This window comes from Colobus angolensis, unplaced genomic scaffold (assembly GCF_000951035.1).
Source record: "Colobus angolensis palliatus isolate OR3802 unplaced genomic scaffold, Cang.pa_1.0 Scaffold25, whole genome shotgun sequence".
Lineage (NCBI taxonomy): Eukaryota > Metazoa > Chordata > Mammalia > Primates > Cercopithecidae > Colobus > Colobus angolensis.
Window position 1 is genome coordinate 4052948 of NW_012115710.1, and position 16219 is coordinate 4069166.

The 16219-nt window shown below is 59.5% G+C and overlaps 2 protein-coding genes and 1 long non-coding RNA gene across 5 annotated transcripts in view; 2 read left to right on the top strand and 1 right to left on the bottom strand.

Moving 5' to 3' along the window:
• Positions 1-454: 454 nt before the first annotated feature.
• Positions 455-6959, top strand: PNKP (polynucleotide kinase 3'-phosphatase). Of its 3 annotated transcripts, XM_011946347.1 has the most exons (17): positions 455-583; positions 830-993; positions 1612-1658; positions 2696-2998; positions 3718-3797; positions 3885-3942; positions 4050-4157; positions 4383-4454; positions 5409-5457; positions 5539-5609; positions 5690-5782; positions 5867-5963; positions 6038-6099; positions 6258-6367; positions 6449-6536; positions 6652-6713; positions 6798-6959. In XM_011946347.1, exons 2-17 carry the CDS (start codon positions 843-845, stop codon positions 6913-6915), a joined length of 1569 nt encoding a protein of 522 aa, XP_011801737.1. In that variant the 5' UTR covers positions 455-583; positions 830-842; the 3' UTR covers positions 6916-6959. The 3 variants fall into 3 exon arrangements, with proteins under 3 accessions (XP_011801737.1, XP_011801738.1, XP_011801739.1); XM_011946349.1 differs by lacking the exon at positions 455-583 and having other exon boundaries at positions 819-993; positions 1529-1658; XM_011946348.1 differs by lacking the exon at positions 6258-6367 and having other exon boundaries at positions 534-993.
• A 454-nt stretch (positions 6960-7413) lies between these two features.
• PTOV1 (prostate tumor overexpressed 1) overlaps positions 7414-16219 on the bottom strand; it is a 9665-nt gene continuing 859 nt past the window's right edge. Inside the window, exons 2-13 of the mRNA XM_011946351.1 lie at positions 13438-13575; positions 13247-13329; positions 13094-13151; positions 12904-13011; positions 11072-11227; positions 10418-10507; positions 10223-10296; positions 10087-10144; positions 9560-9664; positions 7962-8089; positions 7809-7876; positions 7414-7542 (exon numbers count right to left, since the gene is read on the bottom strand). Coding sequence (XP_011801741.1) covers positions 7421-7542; positions 7809-7876; positions 7962-8089; positions 9560-9664; positions 10087-10144; positions 10223-10296; positions 10418-10507; positions 11072-11227; positions 12904-13011; positions 13094-13151; positions 13247-13329; positions 13438-13575 — 1188 coding nt within the window. The 3' untranslated portion in view covers positions 7414-7420. The remainder of the gene's footprint in view (positions 7543-7808; positions 7877-7961; positions 8090-9559; positions 9665-10086; positions 10145-10222; positions 10297-10417; positions 10508-11071; positions 11228-12903; positions 13012-13093; positions 13152-13246; positions 13330-13437; positions 13576-16219) is intronic.
• LOC105514754 lies at positions 9133-10473 on the top strand. Its single transcript, XR_001002223.1, has 2 exons — positions 9133-9339; positions 9587-10473. It is a non-coding gene; the product is annotated as an uncharacterized LOC105514754 (long non-coding RNA).

Here is a 16219-nt window from a genome sequence, read left to right on the forward strand (position 1 = left end):
AGACCACTACCGGAAGAATGCTAACACTAAATAAGATTTAAACAGGGCTTACTACCACCCAAACATTTTTTAAAGCTTTTGTGACGTGTTAGCTCCTTTAATCGTCATGGTAACCCCACGAAGTGGAAAGGATTATCCCCTTTATAGGTGAGGAAACTAGAACATGGAGGGTAAAACCAAAGAAGGATTTAGGGGCGCTGTCCTGGGCAGAGGTTTCCTTGACTGACAATGGCCATCAGATGGGGAAGAAGCTTCCTCCCTGGGATGAAAATTAGAAGTCAAGGTAGAAAGAGGCAAATCTGCTAACGGAGGATCCAGTCCCCGCTACCGGTCTGAGCCTCGCGTTGCAGCAAGACGTGAAGGTCAGGGCTGTGGAGGGACCCTCGCGGCAGTGGGTCGGGGAAGGGGCGTGGCTGCTGGGGGAGGAACCCAGGCCCCGCCCCCCTCGAGGGCACGAGTCATTTCCGTCCGCCGGGGAACTGAGCGCCGCCGGCCGGGTTGCAAGCGGGGCGCCTCGGGCAGGACCTCCCCGGGCAGGACCTCCCTGGTCGGAAGTGGCCGTGAGCCAGAGCAGCGGTCCCGGGTGAGTACAGGGCGGGGCGGGGGCATGTGCGAGGCTATCTGCCTGTGCCTTGGGAAGTGGGGAGTCCAACTCGCGGAGAATGGAGCACGCGTCGTCGCCTGGGAAACGGCGCGACCCGTGGCAGGCGAGGGGGTGGGATTTCCGGAGCAGTTAATGATGGGGAAAGTTCCTAGTGGAGGTGGAAGTGGGGCTTCCTGCAGCACACTGGGGCTGTGCGCCACTCAAGCCCGTTTACCTGCTCCCCAGGCTGGCACCCAGGATGAGCGAGGTGGAGGCCCCGGGCCGCTTGTGGCTCGAGAGCCCCCCTGGGGGAGCGCCTCCCATCTTCCTGCCCTCGGAGGGGCAAGCCCTGCTTCTGGGCAGGGGACCCCTGACCCAGGTCACGGACCGGAAGTGCTCCAGAACTCAAGGTGGGCGGGGCCTGAGTTGGAGGGGGTGAGGCCTGTTGCAAAAGCGAGAACAATCCAGAGGGACGCTTGGCTGCTATGCGGTATTGCGTGGTGCCGGCAGCTCCGAAGTCAGAAGGTGCTCTCTAGGGCGCACAGGAGGAGAAAGTTTGTGCTTGATTTAGAATTAGCTAGATCCTTTGGGGGAGAGGGGATCGAGCCAATTTCGGGAGGATGTTCACTGCGCGGATGATACTCAGGCCATCTGGAAATCCAGAAACAGGCGACGACCCTTGTCAAGAGAAAAATTATCCTATGGAGAAAAGTAAATGTCACTAGGTTGGGATGGATGGTAACAGGCCAAGTCCCGGACCTGTATCTAGCCACATTTTTTGTAAAGGAGGAAACCAATTCTATAGAGAAAAGTACCTCCCTGTCCCTTACAAGGAAGGACCAGTGTCAGGCAATCCTAATGCCACCATCTGGCTCCTACATGTCAAGGAGCCAGTCCCGTGTAGAAATAAACTGCCTCCGACTCCCTCCGGAATGGATGCTATAGCCTGAAGCAGGCCACACTCCCCAGAAATGAGGGAACCAATCACACAAGAATGCAAATCCTGACTCCACCCCTCCTTTCCTCAGTGGAGCTGGTCGCAGATCCTGAGACCCGGACAGTGGCAGTGAAACAGGTATCAGTGCCTCTGCAAGGGGCAGCAAGGCCTGGGGATGGGATTTGGGGAGGAATTGCAAGCCATCAGTGAAGTGGTACATTAGGAAAATCTGATTGGGGCCGGGCGTTGTGGCTCCAGCCTGTAATCCCAGCACTTTGGGAGGCCGAGGCGGGCAGATCGCTTGAACCCAGGAGTTCGAGACCAGCCTGAGCGACATGGTGAAACCTGTCTCTATAAAAAATTAGCGGGGATGGTGGCGCGTCCTTGTAGTTCCAGCTAATCGGGAGGCTGGAGCGGGAAGATCCCTTGAGCCCAGTAGGTCTAGGGTGCAATGAGCAGTGATCACCACACTGTACTTCAGCCTGGGTGACAGCGAGAACCTGCCTCAAAAAAGAAAAGAAAAAATATGGCTAGGAGAGAAGGGGGTGTGTCCAGTAAAGAAAGAAGTGTTGCCTGTTTCAGTGGGGTGGGTACCTGTCCAAGCCCTTAGAAATTGGACAAGGCGGCCAGGCGCGGTGGCTCACGCCTGTAATCCCAGCACTTTGGAAGGCTTAGGCGGGCGGATCACCTGAGATCAGGAGTTTGTGACCAGCCTGGCCAACATGGCGAAAACCCATCTCTACTAAAAATACAAAAATTAGCCGGGCATGGTGGCGGGTGCCTGTAATCCCAGCTACTCAGGTGGCTGAGGCAGGAGAATCGTTTGAACCCGGGAGGCAGAGGTTGCAGTGATCCGAGATTGCACCACTGCACTCCAGCCTGGGCGACAAAACAAGACTCTGTCTAAAGGGAGGGAGGGAGGGAGGGAGGGAGAGAGGAAAGGGAAAGGGAACGGGAAAGGGAAAGGAAGAAAAGGAAGGACAGAAGGAAGGAAGGAAGAAATTGGATAAGGCTGAAAACCCGTAACCGTTCCAAAGCCCGTTCGAAAGTGAAGCGGTGAGGCCTAAGGGTCTGATTAGTGGTGGAGAAAGGCAGATCTTTCCGCTGGGTAGTTAATTAGAGGAGGCTCCCGGTGGGGGCGGAGCCAGTCTCAGCTCCTCCCTCTCTTTCTGCAGCTGGGAGTTAACCCCTCAACTGCCGGGAGCCAGGAGTTGAAGCCGGGGTTGGAGGGCTCTCTGGGGGTGGGGGACACACTGTATTTGGTCAATGGCCTCCACCCACTGACCCTGCGCTGGGAAGAGATCCGCACAGCAGAATCCCAGCCAGATACTCCACCTGGCACCCCTCCGGTGCCCCAAGACGAGAAGAGAAATGCTGAGCCTCCGAAGAAGAAGCGTATGCGGAAGTCAAACCCGGGCTGGGAGAACTTGGAGAAGCTGCTAGTGTTCACCGCGGCTGGGGTGAAACCCCAGGGCAAGGTGAGGACTACGCCGAGGGCTGAGGGAGCCGCCACAGACTGGGACCCAATCCCAGGTTTGTTGTGTGCTCTCTCAACTTCTTTTTAGCCTCCATTTACTTTTCTGAGAAATTGAGCCTAATGATAAACGCAGGGTTCGTTGTAAGCAGTGGGGAAAATGATGTATGTCAGCTCCTGCATGTCCCACGGTGACCACCCAGTAATCAGCAATGACCATGACCGTCTCAGTAGGAGCTATTATGATGAGTGTTTTTTAGGTCCAGAGAGACTTGAGTTCAAATGCTGTTACCACCACATTCTGAGTCCCATGTCTCTCGTCTCTACCATGCTGAATCCATAAAAAGCACGTGGCATCGTCCCCGACATGCAGTTAGCACCCAAAGCTTTGCTCCTGTTTTTATTTTCATGGTTATTAGTCCACCAAGGTGGAGAAGGCCAGGGGAGGAAGGAGGCTGGGTAAGACATTAACCCCCATTTTAGAGACTGTAATCCTGGGGCCAGGGTCATAAGGAGTAACAGGAGACAGTAAGGTTAAGATGTCGGGCCGCACTCAGAGGCTTCACGAATGCTTGACATGGAGGTGTTCTGTGACTCGGTTTCCCCATCTGTGAGATGGCAGTGGTAACACCCTGCCTGGCAGAGTTGGTGTGAGTCAGCCTGTGAGTGGAGAGGGTCAGAGGTATCACAGTGCTGCTGTTCCTCTTTCCTTGGTGACACCAGGTGGCTGGCTTTGATCTGGACGGGACCCTCATCACCACACGCTCTGGGAAGGTCTTTCCCACTGGCCCCAGTGACTGGAGGTGATAAGAGGCAAAACAAGGGAGTGAGTGAGGCCTGGAGTCCACCTCTGGCACCGGGTCACCCCTCGTGCTTCCTACCTGCCCTAGGATCTTGTACCCAGAGATTCCGCGTAAGCTCCGGGAGCTGCAAGCCGAGGGCTACAAGGTATGTGCAGCCGCCTGTTTGCATGGGCACATGCAGGTGGTGGTCCGACCTCAGGTCAGACCAAGGCCCTGGTGAGCAGGTGCCTGGTGACACTCTCTGCTCCCCAGCTGGTGATCTTCACCAACCAGATGAGCATCGGGCGCGGGAAGCTGCCAGCCGAAGAGTTCAAGGCCAAGGTGGAGGCTGTGGTGGAGAAGCTGGGGGTCCCCTTCCAGGTATGGCTGGAAGGGAGGCTGGGAGCTATGTGGGGGCACAGAGATCCAGAGAGAGGGCTTCAGACTCCAGGGTAAGTGGGGCAGAGGCCTCAGGTGTTGTGATGATGATAGGAACCCATCATCAGCTACAAATTCTGCAGCTCTGCTTGGCTGGGTGAGGGCTGGGGTAGCATCCAGTAGGTGCTTGAGGGGGAGCTGAGGCTGGTGGCCCCCTCCCATCCACAGGTGCTAGTGGCCACGCACGCAGGCTTGTACCGGAAGCCAGTGACAGGCATGTGGGACCATCTGCAGGAGCAGGTGAGTCTCGCAGTCTGCCTGGCTTCCCTCCTTTTCCTCGCTCCAGCCCCTCACTCCTGGGCTCCCCGCTCTCCGGCCAGGTCCGGGCCTCCTTACTCCTCCTGTCCTCCCTTGGACCTGCCTTCTGTTTTTTTGCTGTCACATCTTAGATGTTGGTTTACGAGACCAATGCCCTTAAACTTTCTAAATCAGAGTAGTAGAGAGAGAAGCTGTTCATTCCTTCATTCATTCGTTTGTGTGTGCATTTGTTCTGAAGGTTAGCGGGTTCTTGAGCTGAAGATAGCGGTGAGCGGGACAGCCTGCTATAGCGGGGCTCGCACGGCGAGGGCCATGACTCTGGGCGGATGGGCAGACTAGCGTGTAAAACAGCAGGAGGAAGGGAGGTGGAGAAAGCAGGCATCGTTTCAGCTGTGATGGGCACGGATGGCCTCTGAGGAGGTGACATCCGAGGAAAAGGCCTAAGACAGAGGAAGGAGGAAGCCACGTGGACACCTAGGGAAAGTGGTTCCCCCCCAACAGGAGTGACAGCGAGTGCAAAGGCCCTGAGGCAGCCCCTAGCCTGGGCTTGTTAGGGACAGGGAGGCCATGCGGCTGGCCCTAAGCGAGGGAGGGGAGAGGGCAGGGCCACAGGGAGGGCCCTGCTTTTGCCCTGAGGGAGGGGGAGCCTGGGAGGCGCCGGCCCCCAGGAGGCTGGAGCTGAGGCAGAGCGGGCGCCCTCTGGTGGCCGCGTGGGGAACCGGCAGAGGCGGAAGCCGGGAGGCCTGGAGGGAGGGGGCTGCGTGGAGAGACCACAGGGCCAGGAGCACGGTGCAAAGTGGCTGGATGGTGGGGACACGAAAGGTTGGAGGATGAGGCCTGATGCGCGGCATAGACCAGGCGAAGCAGCCCCAGGGACCCACTACTGCTGCGGGGGGACAGTTATGGGAAGGGCCTCCTCACTGCCATCTCCCGCAGGCCAACGAGGGCGTGCCCATCTCCATCGGAGACAGCATCTTTGTGGGAGGTAAGGGCCTGGAGGCTGCTGAGGGTGGGCTGGGACCCCTCCCTCCGAGCTGGTGGGGACGGGGTGTCCCGTGTGTTCCAGACGCAGCCGGACGCCCGGCCAACTGGGCCCCGGGGCGGAAAAAGAAAGACTTCTCCTGTGCAGATCGCCTGGTGAGGCCCCTGCCCCCTGCCCCGCGCCCGAGCCGGACCCCGACCCCGGCCCGTGTCTGATGTCGGTTCTCAACCCCTAGTTTGCTCTCAACCTTGGCCTGCCCTTCGCCACGCCTGAGGAGTTCTTCCTGAAATGGCCAGCAGCCGGCTTCGAGCTCCCAGCTTTTGACCCGGTGAGGCCCTGGGGTGGGGGTGGGAGCGGGAGGGCTCCTGGAGGACGGGGACAGCGTCTCACGCGTGTGCCCCTCCGCTCGCAGAGAACTCTCTCCCGCTCAGGACCTCTCTGCCTCCCCGAGTCCAGGGCCCTGCTGAGCTCTAGCCCAGAGGTGGTTGTCGCCGTGGGATTCCCTGGGGGTGAGTGCCGTGCCCCTGTGTCCTGAGCCCCTCCGGGGTCCTAGGCCACCCACCGACACTGCCCCCCCACACAGCCGGGAAGTCCACCTTTCTCAAGAAGCACCTCGTGTCGGCCGGATACGTCTATGTGAACAGGGTATGACTAGGCTTTGGCCGCCCCGAATCTATTCAGTTCCCATCTCCACTGCTCAACCAGTTTGGGGCAGCTTCCCTCCATCACTGCTCCCCGACCCCGCTCTGAGTCTTCTCTCCCCTCGGGTCTCTGGATCCGTTTGTGACCTCTCGTGTCCCCAGGACACGCTAGGCTCCTGGCAGCGCTGTGTGACCGCGTGTGAGACAGCCCTGAAGCAAGGGAAACGGGTCGCCATCGACAACACAAACCCGGACTCCACCAGCCGCGCCAGGTAGCGGGGAGCCAGCTGTAGGGTGGGCTGGGCCTGCGGCAGGGTGGGCGGGGCCTGCACGTCCAGCTCCTTCCCCCACAGGTACGTCCAGTGCGCCCGAGCCGCGGGCTTCCCCTGCCGCTGCTTCCTCTTCACCGCCACTCTGGAGCAGGCGCGCCACAACAATCGGGTGAGACTGCTCGGCGGTCACCCCCCGGGATGCACCCCGACCCTCCTCCTCACCCCCAGGTGCCCCCTCCCTCCCTTGACCCCTGGGCCTGCCACCCCCTCTGATATCCCCACAGTTTCGAGAGATGACGGACTCCTCTCATGTCCCCGTATCAGACATGGTCATGTATGGCTACAGGTACTGTTGGGGGACAGCAGGGGGCAGGGGCGCTGGGTGGGCCACGTGAGCCAGGCTGTCCCTCACTGTTCCCACCACTGCCAGGAAGCAGTTCGAGGCCCCGACGCTGGCCGAAGGCTTCTCTGCCATCCTGGAGATTCCGTTCCGGCTGTGCCTGGAGCCGAGGCTGGAGCGGCTGTACTGCCAGTTCTCCGAGGGCTGAGCCCCGCCCAGCTCCCCTCCACAATAAATGCTGTTTCTCCTTGAGCTTGGCCGGCATTTTGCTGGGAGGAGGGTGGTCCCTGTGGGGTAGGGGCTCCAGGCCTGCCAGTTTTTTGCATGGAAGCTTTAGGGACATCTTCAGGTAACAAAAGGTGGGGCCTTACAGAAGGGATTCCAGCTTTGCTGGGACCTGGCATGGGCATGTTAGACATTAGCCGGGGAACGCACAGGGCAGGGTGCTGCCTGGCCCCGAGAGCCAGCTGGTGAGCCCACAAGCCCCAACCCAGGGACTGGCTCAAGGCAAGGTGTGACCCCTGAGGACAAAATCCAGCTCAGGTTCTATGACACTGAACTTGAACCCAGGGCCTGTGGATCTGGAGATTGCCGGGGAAGAGGGTGTGGGCAGCCAGACCCAGTGAGTACCCAGGCTGTCCAGGCCTGCTGGGCCACCTTATGGCTAGGGGACTGCCAGGCATGGGGCAGTGAGCAGAGGGGCAGGCAGGTTTTTAAAAGGCTTTATTAGGGAAACGTAGAGGGGTGGGGACCATCCTTGGAGGCCTCAGGACACCATCCTCCATGTTGCTGGGCAGTTGAAGTCCCCAGGGGCCCCTGTTCAGAAGCATGTCACCTGGGGGCAGGGGTGCAGTGGGGGCTGCTGGCCACAGGCTCCCAAGCACTGACCCACATCCCTGGGAGCAGAGGCCCGGCCCCACGAGGCCTGGACACTGCACCTCCCATGGCCCTGCAGCCAGGATAGTTTCCCAGATAGCCTAGGACTGCCAGGACTGCTGCCTCTCCCTCTGCTCTGGTCGCCCCAAGGCCAAGGTCGCCCTGCTTCTTTCCCAGCCGCACCCCCCCCCATGCCCTCCTGTACATGACAGGGTCACCACTCACCAATCTCTGCCGGGGCCTCATCTGTGACTCTGGAGGGGCCCAGCCCGGGGTGGCCACTATCCCCCCATCTGTGGGAGGAATCAGAGGCCAGTGGTGAGCAGGCAGGAGGGGTGGGGGGGGAGGCTGAGCAGCCCTGGGGCCCAGCTGCCTCACCCCTCGTTGCTGCTGCTCCTGCTCCAGGTTCCGCTGCAGGACCTGCTGCTGGTTGGCAATGACACGCCGGATGCCGTTGACAAAGTTGCCCTGGTCGTGGGGGATGAGGCCGATGAAGATTTTCTTCTCCGAAGAATACAGGAGCATAAGCACGCGGATCTCACACGATGCTTTGTAGGAAAAGTGCACACAGCCGGCCTGGTGGGCACAGGGCGTGGTGTCAGTAGACAGCACCACAGGGACTCGGGCCGCAGGGACCAGCGTCCCTCCAACCACAGCACCATGCCGTGGGCTCCATGAGCCAGGCACAGCCTAACTGCTCTGTCCTCACACCTCCCCACCCGTCCCGGAGGTGGGCCTCCTTATTAGGATGACACGCTGGCCAAGAGCAATGGGTGGGCCAAAGGCCAACAGGCTCTTTCGGGAAGGGCCCAAGAACCTGCATTTCAGAGCTCCTGGGCAGGGCAGGCTGTGTCTGGGGCCAGCGCACCACAGCTGCCTGAGCCAACTGGCCATGGATTCAACTCGGGAGCCCGAGGGATCGGCAGCAGCTGGCCCAGCACCGGCGACGGATGAGGTACACGGCGCCTTTCTGCATTTCCCCAAGGAAACTATTTGTGTGTTGTGTGAGAGACTGTTGCACTCCTGTTGCCCAGGCTGGAGCGCAGTGGTGTGATCTCAGCTCACTGCAACTTCCGCCTCCTGGGTTCAAGCCATTCTTGTGACTCAGCCTCCAGAGTAGCCATCATGGCCAGCTAATTTTTGTATTTTTAAGAGACAGGGTTTCACCACGTTGGCCAGGCTGGTCTCGAACTCCCGACCTCAGGTGATCCACCCACCTCAGCCTCCCAAAGTGCTGGGATTACAGACATGAGCCACCGCGCCTGGCCCCTGAGGGAACTCTTGCAATTGCTTTAATGTAAAAGCATCTTCACCCAGGCCCTGTCACCCACGAACAGCTTTGTGGACAGTTACTCAGACTAAGGCGAAGGTAATTTAAGGTAGTTTCCGGACAGACGTTACCTAAGTATGGCCCAGCTGGAAGGTGGACACCAGGGGAGAGGGCTCAGAAGCACCAAAGTCCAACCCTCCCCACCTCACAGATGGAGAAACCGAGCCCCAGAGAGAGAAGACTCAGACGAGACTCCCCCAGGTAAGATGATCACCAGATATTCTGGGACCTTGCTGGGGACAGCCAGCCCTCCCTGCCCAGCAATGGGCCTTTGGGATGTGGCACAAGCTCCCGGGAAACCTGGAGTGACAAGGGCACCTGTCCCTGGGGAGCAGAATGTGTGGAGGTGGTGCTTGGGGACATCAGCACCTGGTGCTGAGTCAGCCCTGATGTGGCAGAGGAGGGGCAGGCCCCTGCATAACTGGGGTCAGTGCCCCCGTCCAGTGCCGTGGGGACAGCACAGAGCCCCCAGGAGCCACGCCCACACTAGCCGCCTTCTCTCCCCAGCTGTCCAGGACATGGTGCTCTGTTCCCTCTCCCATGTGCACCCCCCGTGAGCGGTCCTGCCTCGCTCTGCCCTGGCTCCTCTGCCCTGGCTCCCTGTGCCCTGGCCAGCCCCTCCCCAGCGTTTGCTGGCACCACTCACGAAGCCATTGTCCATGATCCGGCACAGGCTCTTCAGTGTCTCCAGGTCCTTGGTGAAGTGGAACTGGACCAGGCGTGAGTTCCGAAACAGCGGCACCAAGGTGGTCTGCGGGGAAGCGAGGAGACCCCCAATTCTGGCTTCTGCCATGGCCTCCTGCTCCCAGCCTGCTGAGTCCCCCAGGCCCAGGACCAAACTGAGGCTCCCCTGTCCTCCTTACCTCAGGAAACTGTCATCTCTACCCGTCAACCAGCTCAATCCTGGAGTGCTGCTCTCAGACCCCTTGGCGGCTCCCCAGGTCCAGGTCGTGGCTGCCCCTGCCCCACTCAGTCCCTGCACAGCCACCGGCTGGGTGCCTGGGACCCCTTGGAGCCAGGCCTGGGGACCTACCCACCGCACCTGCTTCAGCACCCTCAGCTCCACTCCCTCACGGCCAGCTCAGGCCACCTAGGGAGGCGCTGCTGCCCCCAGTCCCGCCCTCTGGAATGGCTACTGCTTGCAGGCTTGAGAGCCCAGCCCCAGCCCCTCACCAGCAGCTGCTGCGGGATGAGCTGCATGTACAACTTCCTTGGCCACTGCTCGGTCCTCCTGTGGGGCACGAGGGGACGAGGGTCAGGAGGCCCCAGCTCCCCTGGACGCTGCCATCGCCCCCAGCCCGGCACTCACAGAATCTCCCCCTGGTTCACGTAGACGTGGGACGGCAGCCACCTCTTGGACCGACTGTTGGGCTCAGGCCTGGGCTTTTGGGGGAAAAGTAAAGAGGAGCCCTCAGGGCTGGAGAAACCCAACCCCAGGGTCCCCTCCCAGCCACAGTCCGTGAGGATCTGGGGGTCCCAGGTCCCCGGGCTGCCGAGGGCTCACCTCCTGCCACTCCATGACGCCGCTCCATGCCAGAAACTTGTTGTTGACGATCTGGACTGGGCCTGAGTTGACACCACCAGGTCCCACTGCCTGTTGGAAGGGAAGGGGGTGGGAAGAAGGGGCCCAAGGGTCCTGGGAAAACCTGTCTGTCCTGGGGTCTGCCATCCCTCCCGCCGAGTCTTGGCCTGTCAACCCCAGCTGCGTCCATTCTCTAGCCCCAGGGGAACAGGCCCTGCGCCCCTCACCTGCTCACAGCCCCCCATGGCTCCCCAGTGGCCTGAGACAGGTCCTGGCCCTCACCTGGTGCACAGGACCTGCAGAGTCTGCCTCAACTGGCAAGGCATGACCAGGACATGTGGTCACCGGGCAGGGCCTTCCAGACTCACGATGATCCCAATCCCCTGCCCAGCTCCCCACTACACTGGCTACCCCACTGCTGCGCCAAGACCCAGCCTCTGGCCCTTCAGAGCCACCCAGTGGCCGCTTTTCCGTGGAGCCCTGGTGGGAACCCGCCCGGCCTCCTCTGGGCTCCCCTGTGGCTCCTTGCTCCAGTCATCACATCACACTCCGCCCACATCAAGTCTGGCTGCCCATCCAGGGCGGTGGGGCCTAACTCTACTCTGTCCTCAGAGGGCCTGTGCTCGGCTGGCACACCTGCTTGCGGGTGGTGATGACCTGTCGGATGGCACTGACGAAGCCGCTCTGGTCGTAGGGGATGAGGCCCATGAAGATCTTCTTCTTGGACGAGTACAGGAGCATGAGCACGCGCACCTCACAGGGCGAGATGTGGGGGAATAGCATGCAGCCCGCCTGTGGGGGCTGTGGGTCAGGACCCCATGGGCACTGCCCGGAGCCGCCGTGCCCCCACCACCCTGAACTGCCCCACCTGTAGGGGACGAAAGGAGGTCATCGGTGGACAGAGGCCCCCACAGTCAAGGCCACGGCCATAGGTGAGGGGCCTCTGACAGCTGGTGCAGGTGAGGGGCCTCTGACAGCCGGTGCAGCACCCCTCAGCATCCCCCGACCCTGCCATGGCTGAGGTTAGAGTGGCGCCTGGCACCCAGGCTGTGATGAGAACGCCGAGAAGGCATCACCTCCCGCCCACATCGCCCCCTGCCGCCAGCCCTCCTGCCTGCCTGATGGGGTGACCTGGCCTGGGGGTTAAGAGCGCAGGCAGCACCCCACCACTCTGCTGCCTCCTAGCTGTGTGACCTAACACCAGCCACCTCCTGTTTCTGGGCCTCCATTTCATCATCTGTAAAACGGGGTAATAGCGCACACACTTAGTGCCACATAAAGGCTCAACAGATAAAGTACTGGTATCTCTTGGACGGGGCATGGGAGAACTAAGCCTGACAGATGTGCCTGGCTGTGGTATCTGAAGTGGTAGGCCCGTTCCAGAACCCCACATCCCCTCCCCACACTGCGCCACCTTCCACAGTGCTGTACCCTACACACGGCCAGCCTAACCTCTCGACCTCGGTGTCAGCCCAGGGATCACCTGCTCAGGGCCCTGTCCCTGGCCTCCCTGGAGCCACACACAGTCACCCTCCCAGGGCCATGCCTGGGGGGCGAATGCGGATGCCCACCTTCCCTACTGACTGGGTACTTGGGGCCCGGACATGGCAGGCCCTCAACAAACAGTGCTGGGTGAAGGGGGACAGGTCAGCTAAGTGACTTCATGCCAGACACAAGCCCTGGTCTGCCCCTGGTGGTCTGAGGGAGAAGGGAGGCCAAAGCGGAACCCAGTGTGCCTCAGAGCGACAGCTGGAACGGGGTAGAGGCAGACTGTCCCAAAGGGGAACAGGGACTGAGAATGTCCCAGAGCCAGGTCCTCTGCGCAGAGGACTCGCTACCACCCCATCCCTGCCTCCTCTCCAGCACCTGCCATCTTTCACAGTCCAATCCCCCTTTCTGACCTGCCCTGCCCCAGAATCCCAGTCACCTGAACAGCCTCACCAGCTAGGTTCACCAAGCACTCACTAGGTACTAAAGTCACCATCTCAAGCGCTCTACACAAACTCCCTCCCTCCAGCCTCCCGGTGGCCCTAGGAAGCACAGCTCCTGTTAGCCCATTTTACAGACCAGAATACCAAGCCCTGATGTGCCACTCCCTCCTGGCTCTCATGCCTAGCACACCCATTTACCAGGTTCCTGCCACACGCTGTGTGTCCCCGACAGGCTCCTGGCCCCGGTCCCTCTGTGCACTCACACCCCAAGAGCCACCTCAGAGCTGGGCACAGATGCAGGAACTGGAGAGCTCTCAGGCTGAGTTCCTTCACCCTGTGCTCTATGGAGGGTGCCTGGGGTCAGTCATTTCCAGACAGAGTCTGAGAGGCCACGAGGGCTACCGTCGACCCCAGGGGAGACTCCCCGCCCCCACCTGGGCTGTGTGAGCAGAGCGCTGCTTCCAGCTGTACTTCTCAGCACAGTGCTACAAGGGAGCCGCCCCTGCCCCCTCACGCACCCGAGCTCGCCCCACTCACAAAGCCGTTGCCCATGATGCGGCAGAGTCCCTTGAGCGAGTCGCAGTCTCTGTTGGTGAAGTGGAACTGTGCCAACTGGGAGTTCCGGAACAGGGGCCCTAGAGTGGTCTGGGGTGACAGGGGACAGACAGCTGCGTCAGCCAGGCATGGGGGTGCTCAGAGTGGGTGGGGCGGGCGGGGCGGGTCTCACCAGCAGCTGCTGCGGGATCAGCTGCATGATCAGCTTCTGCGGCCACTGGTCAGTCTCCCTATGGGAAGGAGCCGGTCAGAAAGGGCTGCCCTGATCCCCACGGCCACGGCCACTGCCCCTGCCCCCGCCCTGGCTGCTGCAGCTGGCACTTACAGGTTCTCGCCTTGGTTCACATAGGCTTGGCAGGGCAGGGTCCGCTTCAGCTTTGCAGTGGAGTCCGAGTAGGGCCTGCGCTTCTGTGGGGGCAGGAGGGGCATCACTGTGCACAGCCTAGATGCCCCAGCCTGTCCCCGCGGGGACAAGACAAGACCCTGGAGACCAGCTGCAGCCCCACAGGGACTCACCTCCTGCCACTCAAGGACGCCGCTCCAGGCCAACAGCTTGTTGCTGAGTCGGTGCTCGCTCACGGCCAGACCCCCGAGGGTGAGCCCAGGTGAGGAGGGACTGATGGGACCCAGCGCCCCGAAGACCCGAGCACCTTCCTGCAGTGGAGTGGGGGGTAGATGGGAAACTGAGGCTGGGGCCTGCAAGGACAGGCAGCCCCCACATACCCCAGAGGGGACGTCCCAATATTCAGACCCAAATCCCCTGTTGGAAGCCCACCAGGCCACGTCCAAACTCTCTGCTCACCCCTCAGGACCCCAACACACTGGTCCTCATGTCCTTTCCCGCTGCCCCCCCTCAGGACCCTTCCTTCCCAGAGCCTGCTGTCACTTTAACACTGGCCCAGCAGAGTCCTGAAGCCTTCAGCCAGCCCCACCTCCAGCCTTTGCCCCAGCTGTGTGCCTGATCGATTCCTTGAGACCCAAGTTAAAAGCCGGCTGTGGGGGACTTTCCATGCGCCCCAGGCTGGGTCCAGGGCTTCCTTGCAGCCTCCGCAGACACAAGCCGGCCTGTGCTGTGTCTGTCTCGCAACTAGCCTGCCCTGTCTGAAACTCTCCTAAGGCTCCCAGTCACCCCAAAGTTCAACTCCTCCCTCTAGCTGCCAGTGCCCACCTCTCTGGCCTTATCAGTCTGACCCCAGGGAGGCAGGAAGGAGGTGACAAGAAACACAGAGGGGACTGAACCATCTAGGAGAAAGACAGTGAGGAGAAGGAGGAAACATGTGGAAGAGAGCTGGGACATCACCCCCTGGAGGAGTCTCACAGACCAAAACACGTAGAACACCAGGAGAAGCGTCTAGCAATACAGCCAAGCAAAACCGCAGATACTACTCACAGGGCACTCTCCCATTGTTTTATTTTTTATTACTATTACTTTTTTGAGACAGAGTCTCACTCTTGTTTCCCAGGCTGGAGTGCAGTGGCGCGATCTCGGCTCACTGCAACCTCGCTCACTGCAAGCCATGCCATCATGCCCAGCTAATTTTTTTTTTTTTTTTTTAGTAGAGATGTGGTTTCACCATGTTGGCCGGGCTGGTCTCGAACTCCTGACCTCAAGTGATCCGCCCACCTTGGCCTCCCAAAGTGCTGGGATTACAGGCGTGGGTCACCACGCCTGGCCTCACTTACTATTTTTTTTTAAAACCAAAAACATCTCAAAGCAAATAGGGGAAAGCTTCGAAAACAGCCTGGCAGCAGGAAACCCACGAGAGTTTCCCCATAGTAGGCTCCTCCAGGCGGGGGAAAAAATTATAAGGGTGATTTATTTTTGTCTTATTACAAACAGGTATTTTCCAAATTTTCTATGAAGCACAAGGAGATCTTTCCTTCCAGAATACTAGCAAACAAAAAATTTTACTTTGTGAGCGCTTAAAAAGAGACACCTGAACAAACTTCCTCTCCACCCTCGCAGGTGATTCTGGCTTTTGGGCAATCATCAAAAGATCAGAAAGAAAACCTGAGTATCTTGGCGTTAGAATGAGTTGGACAGAGAGTGGATGTTGTCCCGGGGCTTCAGGCGCCATACCGGACATCCAGCATCTGAGAAGATGTGTTAAAACACACAGCTGGAGGTGGCTTTAGAGATGAGGGTACACTTGCAACATACAAGTTGTTTATGGCGCTGGGACCTGATATATCTAGACTGCATAACACAAGTCCGCATATACAGTGACACGTATGCATTTACTGCCACAAAGATGGGTAAAAATCAGGCGAACTCACTTAAGGGCCCAAGCGACATACTTAATGTCTGCTTGTTTAGGAGGGCAGGTTGACTCAGGACTTCAAAGATGCTGGGATCTGGAGCCATAGTAAAGAGCAGGCATGCTTGCCTAAAACCCATGGATACCTTCCACAGCAGGAGCAGCACATCAAGATGGGACGATCACATTTAAAAACGACGGGTAAGGTGCAACCTAAAGGAAATCTCACATCTTGGCAAGTGTGTGCAAAACTGCGCGCCTGACATCCCTACTGCACAGGGAAGCCCAGCTAGTACCTGCACTGAGGTTTAAAGCCTTGGGCTGCATGTTTGAGGGCTCGGAAAGCACTTTCGAACGACTAGATGCGAATGCTGCAGGAAGGGGCAAAGACAGTGGAGTGAAGGGATACGTTTAAGTTCTGGGAGGTGATGTGAGTCTGGGTATCCATGTTTATGACCCTAGGAAGCCTGTTTAAGGTTTCAGTAGGGCTGCCACAGTTCTGTGCCATCCACACCGCTGGGGGAGTGTATTTAAAAAGCGGACTGGAGCGCGAACCCAGGGGATACCTCACATTGGGGCAAGCGTGTGCACGGTGTAAAGTCGCGATGTGCAGTTTTACAGCCCCAGGTAAATCCTACTAAGGGTTTCTGAAAAGTATGTGCGTCTTTTGGGTCCGGGAAAGCCTGTGCAGCCCAAAGTACCTGCGAAGCTGATGTTTACGTTTAAGGTCTGGGCTCACGGAGGTCCATCAAAGCATCCCACATCTGGACGCGGGCGCACATTCCAGGTGCGCACTCCACCAGCACAGCGCGGGCCCCAGGGAGAACGCCCACGGGTGCGACACCTGGGGGCGCTGGTACAAAGCGCGGGCCCCTCCCTCGCCGCTGTCCCCCACCCTCCGCCCCAATTTCCAGGTTTCCTGCCTGGAGAGAGCAACTTTCCAATGGGGAAAAACAAACGCGCGTGCTGGCCGCCTGTCCGCCGCCCCCGACTCGCGTTTAAATCCGGCCGCAAAGTCAGCAGTAATTTGAGCCCGCCCC

Bases quoted from the DNA above. Each gene is read 5' to 3' on its own strand.
- PNKP (XM_011946347.1), top strand. From the start codon at position 843: ATGAGCGAGGTGGAGGCCCCGGGCCGCTTGTGGCTCGAGAGCCCCCCT. The intron at 5,783-5,866 runs GTGAGGCCCTGG...CTCCGCTCGCAG, and splicing joins AGCTCCCAGCTTTTGACCCG to AGAACTCTCTCCCGCTCAGG. The intron at 6,537-6,651 runs GTGAGACTGCTC...ATATCCCCACAG, and splicing joins AGGCGCGCCACAACAATCGG to TTTCGAGAGATGACGGACTC.